The following is a 12,644-nucleotide window of genomic DNA, read 5'->3' on the forward strand; positions in this document are numbered from 1 at the left end:
ACCTGGCCCTGCCAGCCCCCAGCTCTGGCTCCTGGCCCTTGCCCCAGGGTGTGTATGACCGCTGTGAGGCACTGCTGCGGCCCCCCTTTGATGCCTGCCATGCCTATGTCAGCCCTCTGCCCTTCACGGCCAGCTGTACCAGCGATCTCTGCCAGTGAGTGGGGAGCCGGCGGGGCGGGCGGTATTGGGTTGAAGGGAGACCTCTCCCAGTCTGGGGTGGGAGTTCATCACTTGGGCCACTGAGCTTGATGATCCCAGACCCTAACAGATATGCTTCGCAAAGCTCTGATACTCTTATCTGCATAGGACAGACCTTCCCCATTCAGCTGAGGCCCAGAAATGGGGCCTGACCCACTCAGGGTCACGTAAGTCAGGGGCAATGTTGAGACTAGAGCCCAGGTTTCCTGCCTCCAGCCTAGGGGTCTGTATACCTAGCTGCCTTCCCTGGCTCCCTTTCCCAGCTGCGTGGCGAGGAAGGGTGCCCTGAGCCCTGGCGGTCTCTATCGGGTGCTGGCGGGCTGGCTACAGGGTGGATCTCACTCCAGTGTGACCCTCGGTTTCCCTGCACAGATCAGCGGGTGATGAAGCCACCTGGTGCCGGGCGCTGGCAGAGTATGCCCGGGCATGTGCCCAGGCAGGTCAGCCCCTGCAGGGGTGGAGGAACCAGCTCCGGCCATGCGGTAGGTGCAGCCTGGCGGTGGGCAGGGAGGGATTCCAACAAGTTCTGTCCTGGGGCTGTGGGTGGCATTCCCGGGCCTCAGCTCAATGTCCTGTCCTGCTGAGAACCACAGTTATCAGAGTGTTAAGCCCTAAGGTTGCATCTGCATGTGATAGATGGGAAAACTGAGGCTCAGAGAGGGAGGGACTGGCCTGGGGCCACCGAGTGAGATGAGGGTGGCTCTCAGCGTCTCCCAGGCTCTCACTAATTTCCTGGTCACCTCGTGCTCCCACTGGAACTAGGGGAATCAGGAAAATCAAAGCCCTCCCACCCCCCACCCCAGGGCTTGGGGTGGGTCCTGGGTGGGTCCTGGCAGAGCTGGGGCCAGAAGGGAGCTGTCAGGCCATACTGCTCCCTTCCTTGCAAGCGGTGCACTGCAAGGAGAAGGCCTTTATCTACAACGAGTGCATCGCCTGCTGCCCCGCCTCCTGCCAGCCCCGGGCATCCTGCGTGGACAGCGAGATAACCTGTGTGGATGGCTGCTACTGCCCCAACGGTATGCGAGGGGTGGTGTGGGTGCCTGGCAGCCTCTTCCTGGCCTGACACAGATGGGCATGGAGCAAGGGCTCAGAGGATGCTTGTTTGCAGAATGAATGAAGGAAAAAACAATAAGTGAATTAATGAATGAATGGATGACTTAAGGGAGGTGAGGGTAGGGGCAGAACTGTGGCTCTTGAGAGGTTCATCAGGGTATTTAATTTCATTGGGACTGAGCTTTTTAAGGTGTGTAGATGAGGACAAGTCATTCAGTCATTCATTTATTCATTTATCACACATGCATTTGTTTAAACATTCATCCACATACTGTTTTCATGGTGTACACATTTGTAGCACATCTACAGTGTGCAGCTCACGTGGCTAGGCTGGGGGTTAGGATAAAAAGTATAAAGATACAGTCATCGACTTTAGGGATCAAAATCAGGTTGCTGTGATAAGACACTTACACACATGACTCTAGTCTGAGGCATAATCTGGTGAGGACCAGCTCAGGAGTTCAGACAAGAAGAGATATAGGGATTCATTTCAAGAAGAGAGACTGTCAGGGAAGGCTTCCTGGAGGAGGTGGCACCTAAGCTGGTTCTAGATGCAGTGATAGGCTTTCGAGAGGTGGGGAGGAGAAGCTAGTCAGTATGCCTTTTGTTTGGGCTGGGTTGTTCTCTGAGAAAGGTCTGGAAGTGGGGTTATTTGCTCAGAGGGGATTAATCATTTATACAGGAGAAAGTTTGAAAGTGAGCTGGATGGTGAAAGAGTGTGGGTGAGGTGCTGTTTTTCACAGACCCTGGAGAGCCATGAAAGTGTTGTGAACAAGAATGGAGGTAAGTCGGCCTTTGCTGTCACCCTAGGGCTGATCTTCGAGGATGGGGGCTGCGTGGCACCAGCTGAGTGTCCCTGTGAGTTCCACGGGACCCTGTACCCGACTGGTTCTGTGGTGAAAGAAGACTGCAACACCTGGTCTGTGTCCACTGTTGGGGAGAGGGGAAGGGGGAGGCGATGACTTCTGGGACTTTCCCTCAGGGCTGCCCCTCCAGGATCTGGGAGCCTGCCCACATGGGAGTGCTCACTCAGCATCTCTGAGTCAGGAGATCTCATTATATCCACTCTATGGGTGGAATCTCCATCACCCATTTTAGAGCTGGGAAAACTGAGGGCGGGGAGGAGCTCTGCGGACCCTGCAACCCTCCGACATCTATCCTAGTCCTGGAGGGGTGAGCCCCTGCCCTCCTGGTCTCTGTGTTTCAGCACATGCACTGCGGGCAAGTGGCTGTGCAGCACATCTGTCTGCCCAGGTATGTCGGGCTCCATCTTGGACCTCACCCCCTACCAGTCCTACAGCTTTTAGGGCAGGGAAGCTCTGCTGCTGGCGTGGGGTGGTCACTCAGTTCCATTGGCTCAGCACGCCCCTCTTCATTTCCTCAGAGCTGCTTTGCCTGATTAAGGGGTTTTACTCCACCCCTGTTAGGGAGGGTTTTTCATGGGCTTCTTCCTGAGCATGGGGGGCCTGGACCAAGACTGGTCTCCATGCTCGGGGCCTGGTCTCCTGTCAGAGGGAGATGCTCGGGGCAGGGCTGCATCTCCCTTCAGACAGGCCTGGGCGGGGGGCAGGCAGGGCTCCAGACACTGCCCTCATACCTGAGGACAGGGTGCCGTCTTCTCTTCATGCTCAGAGCTGCAGGGCAAGGCACTCCCTGTGGGGCAGCTCCCCTGGGTTAGCTGCCTTTCTCTGCCCCTCAGCCGAGTGTTCAGTGACTGGCGACATCCACTTCACGACCTTTGATGGCCGCCGCTACACGTTCCCTGCCACGTGTCAGTACATCCTCGCCAAGAGCCGCTCCTCGGGCACCTTCACAGTGACACTGCAGAATGCCCCATGTGGCCTGGTAAGGGCTGGGACTCCAGACCTGAACCAGCCAGCCACCCCTGGCTGCCGCCCCCTAGAGAGGCTGGGGATTTAGGGCAGGGCCTCAGGTCCTTCCACAGCCCACTCATCCTGCTGTCCATTCTTTCTGGGCAGAGCCAGGGAGCAGCAGACTGGGTTCTGGCTCCAGAACATCTGCTAGCTGAGAGTCACTTCCCTGTCCTGGGCCTCACTGTTTTTTATTTTTTTAATTTTATTGAAATATAGCTGATTTACAATGTTGTGTCATTTTCAGGTGTACAGCATAGTGATTCAGGTATACATATACATATATTCATTCTTTTTCAGATTCTTTTCTCATATAGGTTATTACAGAATGTTGAGTAGAGTTCCCTGTGCTGTACAGTAGGTACTTGTCGGTTATCTATTTTACATATAATAGTGTGTGTATGTTAATCCCAAGCTCCTAATTTATCCCTCCCCGCCCCCCGCCACATTCCCCCTTTGGTAACCATAAGTTTTCAAAATCTGTGAGTCTGTTGCTGTTTTGTAAATAAGTTCATTTATATCATTTAAAAAAAATTAGATCCTACATATGAGTGATATCATATGATATTTGTCTTTCTGTCTGACTTACTTCACCTAGTATGATAATCTCTAGGTCCATCCAGTGTTGCTGCAAATGGCATTATTTCATTCTTTTTTATGGCTGAGTAATATTCCATTGTATATATGTACTACATCTTCTTTATCCATTCCTCTGTTGATGGACATTTAGGCTGCTTCCATGACCTGGCTGTTGTGAATAGTGCTGCAATGAACATTGGGGTGCATGTATCTTTTTGAATTATGGTTTTCTCCAGGAATATACCCAGGAGTAGGATTCCTGGATCATATGGTAGTTCTATTTTTAGTTTTTTTAAGGAAGCTCCATACTGTTCTCCATAGTGGTTGTACCAATTTACATCCCTACCAACAGTGTAGGAGGGTTCCCTTTTCTCTACATCCACGCCAGCATTTACTGTTTGTGGACTTTTTGATGGCCATTTTGACTGGTGTGAGGTGATACCTCATTGTAGTTTTGATTTGCATTTGTCTGATAATTAGTGATATTGAGCACCTTTTCATGTGTTTTTTTATCCATCTGTATGTTTTCTTTGGAGAAATGTCTATTTAGATATTCTGCCCATTTTTTGATTGGGTTTTTTTTTTGACAGAGAGCTGCATGAGCTATTTATATATTTTGGAGATTAATCCCTTGTCAGTTGCTTCATTTGCAAATATTTTCTCGCATTCTGTGGGTTGTCTTTTCATTTTGTTTATGGTTTCCTTTGCTGTGCAAAAGCTTTTAAGTTTAATTAGGTCCCATTTGTTTATTTTTGTTTTTATTTTCATTACTCCAGAAGGTGGATCACAAAATATATTGCTGCAAATTATGTCAAAGAGTGTTCTGCCTATGTTTTCCTCTTAGAGTTTTATAGTGTCCAGCCTTACATTTAGGTCTTTAATCCATTTTGAGTTTATTTTTGTATACAGTGTTAGAGAATGTTCTAACTTCATTCTTTTACATGTAGCTATCCAGTTTTCCCAGCACCACTTATTGAAAAGACTGTCTTTTCTCCATTGTATATTCTTGCTTCCTTTGTCATAGATTAATTGACCATAGGTGCATAGGTTTATTTCTGGGCTTTCTATCCTGTTCCATTGATCTATATTTCTGTTTTTGCATGAGTACCATACTGTTTTGATTGCTGGAGCTTTGTAGTATAGTCTGAAGTCAGGGAGCCTGATTCCTCCAGCTCTGTTTTTCTTTTTTTAAATTAATTAATTAATTAATTTTTGGCTGTATTGGGTCTTCATTGCTGCACACGGGCTTTCTCTAGTTGTGGCAAGCGGGGGCTACTCTTTGTTGTGGTGCACGGGCTTCTCATCGCAGTGGCTTCTCTTGTTGTGAAGCATGGGCTCTAGGCACGCGGGCTTCAGTAGTTGTGGCACACAGGCTCAGCAGTTGTGGCGCATGAGCTTAGTTGCTCTGTGGCATGTGGGATCTTCCTGGAGCAGGGCTCGAAACCGAGTCCCCTGCATTGGCAGGAGGATTCTTAACCACTGCACCACCAGGGAAATCCCTAGCTCCGTTTTCCTTTCTCAGGATTGCTTTGGCTATTTGGGTTCTTTTGCATTTCCATACAAATTAAAAATTTTTTGTTCTAGTTCTGTGAAAAATGCCATTGGTAATTTGATAGGGATTGCATTGAATCTGTAGATTGCCTTGGGTAGTATAGTCATTTTGACAGTATTGATTCTTCCAATCCAAGAACATGGTATATCTTTCCATCTGTTTGCGTCATCTTTGATTTCTTTCATCAGCATCTTATAGCTTTTAGAATACAGGTCTTTTGTCTCCTTAGGTAGGTTTATTCCTAGGTATTTTATTCTTTTTGATGCAATGGTAAAAAAAAAAAAATCTCTAAAATTGGTCTAATTTAACTTAATCTCTGCTTCCTTGGATTGTACCTTCAACATCCCTGTATTCGTTTATTCATTCGTTCATTCAGCATATACTGAACATCTACGTCTTCCAGAAGCTGTGTTGAGTCTTTGGGACTGGGATGAATTAGAACTGGCTCTGCCCTCCTGGACCTTACAGTTTGGTGGGTGAGGCAGACAAGTGACCCCCATAACCTACTATGTTACAGGAGCTGTGACAACATGGACAGTACAGAGTAGATCTCCATGGAGGAAATTTTCCCTGTTATTGTTTCACCCAGATGTTGGGTGGGAGGAGGAGGTGGATCAGGAAAGGCTTCCTAGAGGAGGTGAGCCCTGAGCTGTGTCAACCACTTGTGAACATAACTGAGCAAAAGGCCAACCTGCAGGTCTAGGGTAGATGCGAGCTTGTTTGTCTCTCAGTAGTGACTGCATTGTCCCTGAGCTGACTGTGCTAGCCAACCTCACCAGTCCTGGTCTGGGTGGCACTGAAGCCCCTCCTGGAATAGAGGAGCAGGGGCTCACACCCCTAGCCAGGGGAGCCATCCCCCAGTCCCTCCTCGCTGCTGGCTTCTGCAGCCCCAGCACTGAGGCCCTGAGTGTGAGCAGACATCAGCTGGACATGCCCCTCGCTGGCCCTGGGGACCCATGCTGGGCTGTGGACTAGGTGGAGGGCTGGGCTTTCTCCCTCTTTAGGGCTCAGTGGCCCCCACCCCTTTCTCTGCCAGAGAATGGCCTGGCCCTGACCTTGGCTGCTATCTGAGTTAAGAGAATACTTGTCCTCAAAAGTTGGGTCACTCTCATCACATCCTGAGGGTGGCAAAAGGCAAGGCAGACAGACACAGTCCAGCTGGGCTCCTTCCCACTTACGGAGGTCTGGCGTCTTAGAATACCTGAGGGCTGTGGGACCTCGGGGGGTCCCTTACTCAGCCCTCTCTCTAACGTGTCCCTGACTGGCTGGCCAGCCTCAGCCTGAGCCTCTTGATAGCACATTCTTTTTACCATGAGCCGGGTCTCCTCCTTGTGACGTCATCCATGCTGATGAACTGATGGAGGGCCAGCTTTGGGCCAGTCCTGTGCTGGGCACGGTGAGGGTTACACAAATGAATCTGACCTGGTCTTACCTGCCAGGAGCTCACAGCCTGATGTGGGAGGTCCGTCACGTCCTCAGGTCGGTTGCTTCAGTACGAGATACAGCACCATCAGTGCTGTAAGAGGGGAGTTCTGTGAAGGAATAAATACCCCTGTGGGGTAGAAGAAAGGAAGAGGGAAAGCCTCATGGCAGAGGTGGCATTTGAGCTGAGTGACCTAAAAAGTGGGCCTGGAAAGAGAAACAGAAATAAAATATGTATATTTGAGGATGGGGAGGAAGGGCAATCCAGGAGGATTAGAGCACATGAGAAAGGCAGTGAGGTTGGAATGTTCTAGAATGCATTAACCCAGAAGCAGAAGGACTTGGCAACTGGCTGACTGTGGCTGGTAAAGTTAGGGGGGATGTGGGAGAGAAGCAGGAAAAGTCAAAGAGGAAGCTGTGACTTCAGTCTGGGTGAACAGAATGGGGTGGGGTGAGGACAGTAACAGAAAGGATGATGAAAAATACTTGCACAGTGCTAGGAACTTCAATCACTTTTGCATACAGCATCTAGTTTAAGGCTCAAAATACCCCCACGTGGTAGTTACTATTATTCTCCCTATTTTAAATATGATGAGACAAGCTTACAGAGGCTTGGGGCATTTCTGACAACCCACAGCCAGCAGGAGGAAGAGCTGAGCCCGATCCAAGGCTGGATGTTGTCCAGAAAGCCTGTCACAACCTATTATTAACATCTTACGTTAATTACAAATAATGAGCCAGTATGGATACATCAGTAACTAAAGCCATACCTTATTCAGATTTCCTTAGTTTTTTACCTAATGTCATTTTTCTGTTCTAGGATACTACATTAGTCATCACATCTCCTTAGGCTCTTCTTGGCTGTTATAGTTTCTCACACTTCATTTTTGATGACCTTGAAACTTTTGAGGAATACTAGTCACTTACTTTGTAGAATGCCCCTCTTTTGGAATTTGTATGATGTTTTTCTCACGGTTAGAGTGGGGTTGTGGGTTTGGGGGAGGAAGATCGGAGGTAAGGTGTCATTTTCATCACATCTTACCAAGGGTACACACTATCAACGTGGTTTATTATTGTTGATATGGACCTTGATCATCTAGCTGAGGTGGTGTTACTCAGTCATCTAGCTGAGAAGTTACTCTTTTTTCCCCCTTTCCATACTGTTCTTCTCTTTGGAAGAAAAGTCATTATGTTCAGCCCACACTTGAAGAATGGGGAGTTATGCTCCCCTCCTTGAAGGCACAGAATTTATGCAAGTTTTTCTGCAGATTCGTTTTTTTCTCCCTGATATATTTATTCAGTCATTTATATCAGCATGCGCTCGTGGATATTTATTTTATTTATTTACTTATTTATTTGCGGTACGTGGGCCTCTCACTGCCGTGGCCTCTCCCGTTGCGGAGCACAGGCTCCAGACGCGCAGGCTCAGTGGCCATGGCCCACGGGCCCAGCCGCTCCGTGGCATGTGGGATCCTCCCGGACTGGGGCACGGACCCGTGTCCCCTGCATCGGCAGGCGGACTCTCAGCCACTGCACCACCAGGGAAGCCCTCATGGATACTTAATTTATAATTTGGTTTATAATCCAATACTTTTTTATTTTTTTACTCAGATTGTTCAGCTTTGGACATTGGGCAGTCTTTCACGTGCCTCCTGTGTCCCTTTGACACACCTCCATCACTCTGTGTGTGTGTACGTACATCCTTAACCTTTCGGCCCTACAACATGTACCAGGCTCATCTCGTATATTTCCTGTCCCAGTCCTAGAATCAGCCATTTCTGCAAAAATATTACCAGGCTTTCTTGGCTCCTTTTATTAGAGAATGGTGTCAGAAACCAAGACCTGGGCACGCACTAGGTATGCTCATGGCTTCTGGGGTATCATTTCTTTTAGGCCATTTCAGCTGACAGAGAAAGGAAATATGTGAATAACCCATGCATATCCTTGCCTAACCAACATATGTACACATATCGATAAATATTTCTATAAATAAACATATGATGTGTGCTAATCAGGAGTTCATACTCATGTTCCAACTCTAAGGTACTGCCATATGGATCATTCTAGCCTCCTCCCCTTGCTTATCTCTAAACACCCACTCCAACAGTAAGAAACCTGGCTTCCATTATTCACCTATTCATTTACCTAACTGTTCAATTCCAGTATACATGTAGAAGAGTATCAGAATTATTATCCTGTATCTCCATGGGAAATAACTTTATCAAGTAGAGTACAGCGCTTAGGCACAATTCCTTTTGCTCTTAGTCTTACAAACTCCATTTATTTCCAAAGTAACTTAGGTCAACAGCTTTCCCCAAAACCCCTTTAGTGAGGTTGTTCCATGTATTTGTAATATATTAGATTCTTCTGTCACAGTCTGCATTCCTTTCCGGGATCCCCTGACCTCCTACATAACTTTTTAAAATTGCACACATTAGTGTTCACTCTTTATGCTGTAAAGTTCTGTGGCTTTGACAAATGCAACCCCAAAGTATTTCATGCACTTTTCTTATATGTATCCAATAGGGAGGACCAACCACATGTTGTATCTCTATTTTGCAGAGGAGAGAACAGAGGTTTGTAGAACTTAAGTGCGTTCTTTAGGGTCTTATGGCTTTCAGTGACATCAGGATTTGAACCGAAGACTGACTAAAGGTGCAGGCTTTCTTCCTGCACCAGTGACATGTCCAGGGGGGACCAGAGGATAAGTGGGTTTGACAAAGAAGGTGATGTTTTAGGCACGATGATTTTGAGCTGTTTCAGAGATTGTCCCCTTGGGCAGAAACTTAAAAGAAAGGTCATAACTGGTTGTACAATGTCTTTCTGAAAAGTTTCAAGCTCTGATCAGTTCATTTCAGTGCTCGATTGTATTACTTTCCTGTTACACTTTCTCTGGCTGTCTTTGAACTTAGGATAAAGTCCAAAAATATTACAAAGCTCTGCCTAAGCTGGCCCCTGCCTACCTCGTTTTTGTTTTTTTTTTAAATGAATATGTTGAAGTCCTAACTCTTAATTAATTAATTTATTTTTGCTGTGTTGCATCTCCGTTTCTGTGCGAGGGCTTTCTCTAGTTGTGGCAAGTGGGGGCCACTCTTCATCGCGGTGCGCGGGCCTCTCACTATCGCGGCCTCTCTTGTTGCGGAGCACAGGCTCCAGACGCACAGGCTCAGTAGTTGTGGCTCACGGGCCTAGCTGCTCTGCGGCACGCGGGATCCTCCCAGACCAGGGCTCGAACCTGTGTTCCCTGCATTAGCAGGCAGATTCTCAACCACTGTGCAACCAGGGAAGCCCTCTGCCTACCTCTTGAACCTTAAACCACTTTGCCCAGTGGGCTCTGACCCCTCTGGTCTTCTTTTACATCCCTGAATACAGTAAAAGCCTTCCTGTCAGGGATTTTGTACAGGTTGTTCCTTCTGCCTAGATGTCTTCCCCATTGCCTTCTTCCATTACCCACAGCTTCTATGCATCCTCTGATCTCAGCTCACATGGCTCTTGAGCTTTTTTCCCATGCCTCAGTTTTCTGATCTGCAAAATGGAGTTGTTAGTAGTACTTACCGAATAGGATTGCTATGACGATTAGGTGGGTAAATATGTTAAAAAATATATCAGGATGGTACTTGACCATAACTCCAAAGTTAGCTGTTATTATTATGTTTTAATAATGTTGTAGTATAACTGTTATATTATTGTTACATTACTATTATCATTCCCTAGGATGACCTTTCCTATCTCTGCAGGCTAAGTCTCCTTCCCTCACTATATGCTTTCCTAGCACCCTACACCTCTTTTCAGCACTGATCACAATAACAATTAACCAACTTTGTAATTACTTATTTAATGTCTGTATCCCACACGAATATCTATTCTTCTTGAGGGCAGGGACTATATCATTTTCATCATGTATGACTGTGTGACCATCTTCTGTGGAAGGGAGGTATGAACGGGCCCAATGTGTACTACCCATTTCAGAGATGAGAACCTGAGGCCTAGAGAATATTAGCTCATTTCCTGCCTGCTTATGAGTGGAGCTTGATACTCTGCAAGATGTGACACATAGAAAGAGCTACATAAACACCCATAAAAGGATGAAATTAAAGTCCTGGATTGCAGTCAAGTGGGGAGGCCAGTGTTTCTGGGGCTGGACTCTGGGTCATCTGGGGTCCATCTCTGCTCTGTGTCATAGCCTGAGGGTTGACTATCATTTTTATTTGTATTTTCCCAGTTCTGCCACTAACCTTCTCCAGTCTGTGCCTCTGCCTTCCCATTCCCCAGATGAAAGCATTTGGTTAGAGGACCCCTAATGTCCTTTGGGCCTCTGTCACTGTGGGGAGGCTTCCCCTAGCCTCAGACTGTGCTGAAATCCCTGCCTTTGGAGGGCTCTGTTGGGACCAGCAGGCAAGACAGACTAACTCTGGCCCTTTGGCCTTCCTTTCTCTCTAGAACCAGGATGGAGTCTGTGTCCAGTCAGTGTCAGTGATTCTGCATCAGGACCCTCGGAGGCAGGTGACCCTGACCCAAGCAGGGGATGTCCTTCTGTTTGACCAGTACAAGGTCACCCCACCCTACACAGACGGTACGGCCATGGTGGATGAGAGCTAGCTGAAAGGTGGCGGCCCAGGCTCTTCTGGCCAAAGGCACTGCCACACGGGCAACAGCTCACATTCTAATACTGGGTGAATCAGGCCAGGGGGACACCTTGGTCCCAGGAACATGGACTCTAGACTTATAAAATTGTCTTTGTCCCCATCCCAACATGACAGTGGGCTTCATGGCAATATGATGGCTTCTCCTAACATTAGGATATTAATGGAACTGTCTTCCATCCCTACTCTCACTATCTATTAATTATTATCCTTTCTGATTTCACAAGGTATTTGTGATAGCTCGTAGGAAGCACATCTAACAAAAATGGCAAAACCATTAAGAAATAAAATGGCACCAGAAAAAAATTAAAAAAGAAAAAAGGATAAGGGCTCAAGATTGGGAAGAGGGGAGATGCAAGAGTGTAAAGAGCCCTGCCCCCCGAAAAAAAGGCAAGCCACAAAATGTGTAAAATTCACTACAACTGAATCTAAAACTTAAAATTGCTACGATTGAATCAGAAATCATATTGTGAGCTTCCTGGTAGTCACTGTGGAAAAAAAAAAGGGTAGTTAACAGAATTCTCCTTTGCTAGAAAAGGAAACACACGACTTAGGGAGGCAAAGCTTTAACTGGCACTCGATGCTAGAAGAAATTTCTCAGCGGGAGCTGCCATGGTAGGTTATTCCTGGGTCCTGACTTAATCATTGAATAGGATTTTCTCAAGGCTCCCCAAACCAACCCCCAGGCAGAGCCTCACTGTGTGTGAAGACTGGGCTGGGTATGGGGGTCAGCGTGGGCCATGTAGGTGGTGGCGGTGGATGGGGTGATACTGTCTGAACCTCCTACATCCCCGCTCCGGTTCTGTGCCCAGACGCCTTTGAAATCCGGAGGCTCTCGTCCGTGTTCCTGCGCGTGAGGACCAACGTGGGTGTGCGGGTGCTCTACGACCGCGAAGGACCACGGCTGTACCTACAGGTGGACCAGCGATGGGTAGAAGACACTGTGGGCCTCTGCGGCACCTTCAACGGCAACACGCAGGATGACTTCCTGTACGTGCCCTGACCCGGAACTGGAAGGAGAAGGGGAGGCAGGCCCCTTAGGAGTGTGTGCGGGCTGGCGCTGCCTAGGAACGTTTCTCCCGGGCTGCCGTGGGCTCTCAGTGTTCCCAACGTGCACCATTGATTATTTAGTCCTCTACATTTAAATTTAAGTATGTTTCTTTAAAGCATTCTTTGCGCCAAAGAATCATCCCGGGAGCTTGTTAAAATGCTGATTCCTGGGTCCCACTCCTCAAGAATCTGATTTAGGGTACTGCCCGGGAATCTAATTTTTAATAAGCACCTCTGTGATTCTAGTCTGTGAGGTCTAGAGAGATAACTTTGAGA

General features: G+C 47.6%; 1 protein-coding gene across 1 annotated transcript in view; it reads left to right on the forward strand.

Annotated features, from left to right (window-relative positions):
* OTOG (otogelin) overlaps nucleotides 1–12,644 on the forward strand; it is an 85,246-nt gene that overhangs the window by 12,112 nt on the left and 60,490 nt on the right. Inside the window, exons 10-17 of the mRNA XM_032640565.1 lie at nucleotides 48–154; nucleotides 571–680; nucleotides 1,086–1,214; nucleotides 2,062–2,170; nucleotides 2,459–2,505; nucleotides 2,951–3,096; nucleotides 11,116–11,248; nucleotides 12,131–12,308. Of these exons, the coding sequence (XP_032496456.1) occupies nucleotides 48–154; nucleotides 571–680; nucleotides 1,086–1,214; nucleotides 2,062–2,170; nucleotides 2,459–2,505; nucleotides 2,951–3,096; nucleotides 11,116–11,248; nucleotides 12,131–12,308 (959 nt within the window). The remainder of the gene's footprint in view (nucleotides 1–47; nucleotides 155–570; nucleotides 681–1,085; nucleotides 1,215–2,061; nucleotides 2,171–2,458; nucleotides 2,506–2,950; nucleotides 3,097–11,115; nucleotides 11,249–12,130; nucleotides 12,309–12,644) is intronic.

This window comes from Phocoena sinus, chromosome 8 (assembly GCF_008692025.1).
Source record: "Phocoena sinus isolate mPhoSin1 chromosome 8, mPhoSin1.pri, whole genome shotgun sequence".
Taxonomy (NCBI): Eukaryota; Metazoa; Chordata; class Mammalia; order Artiodactyla; family Phocoenidae; genus Phocoena; species Phocoena sinus.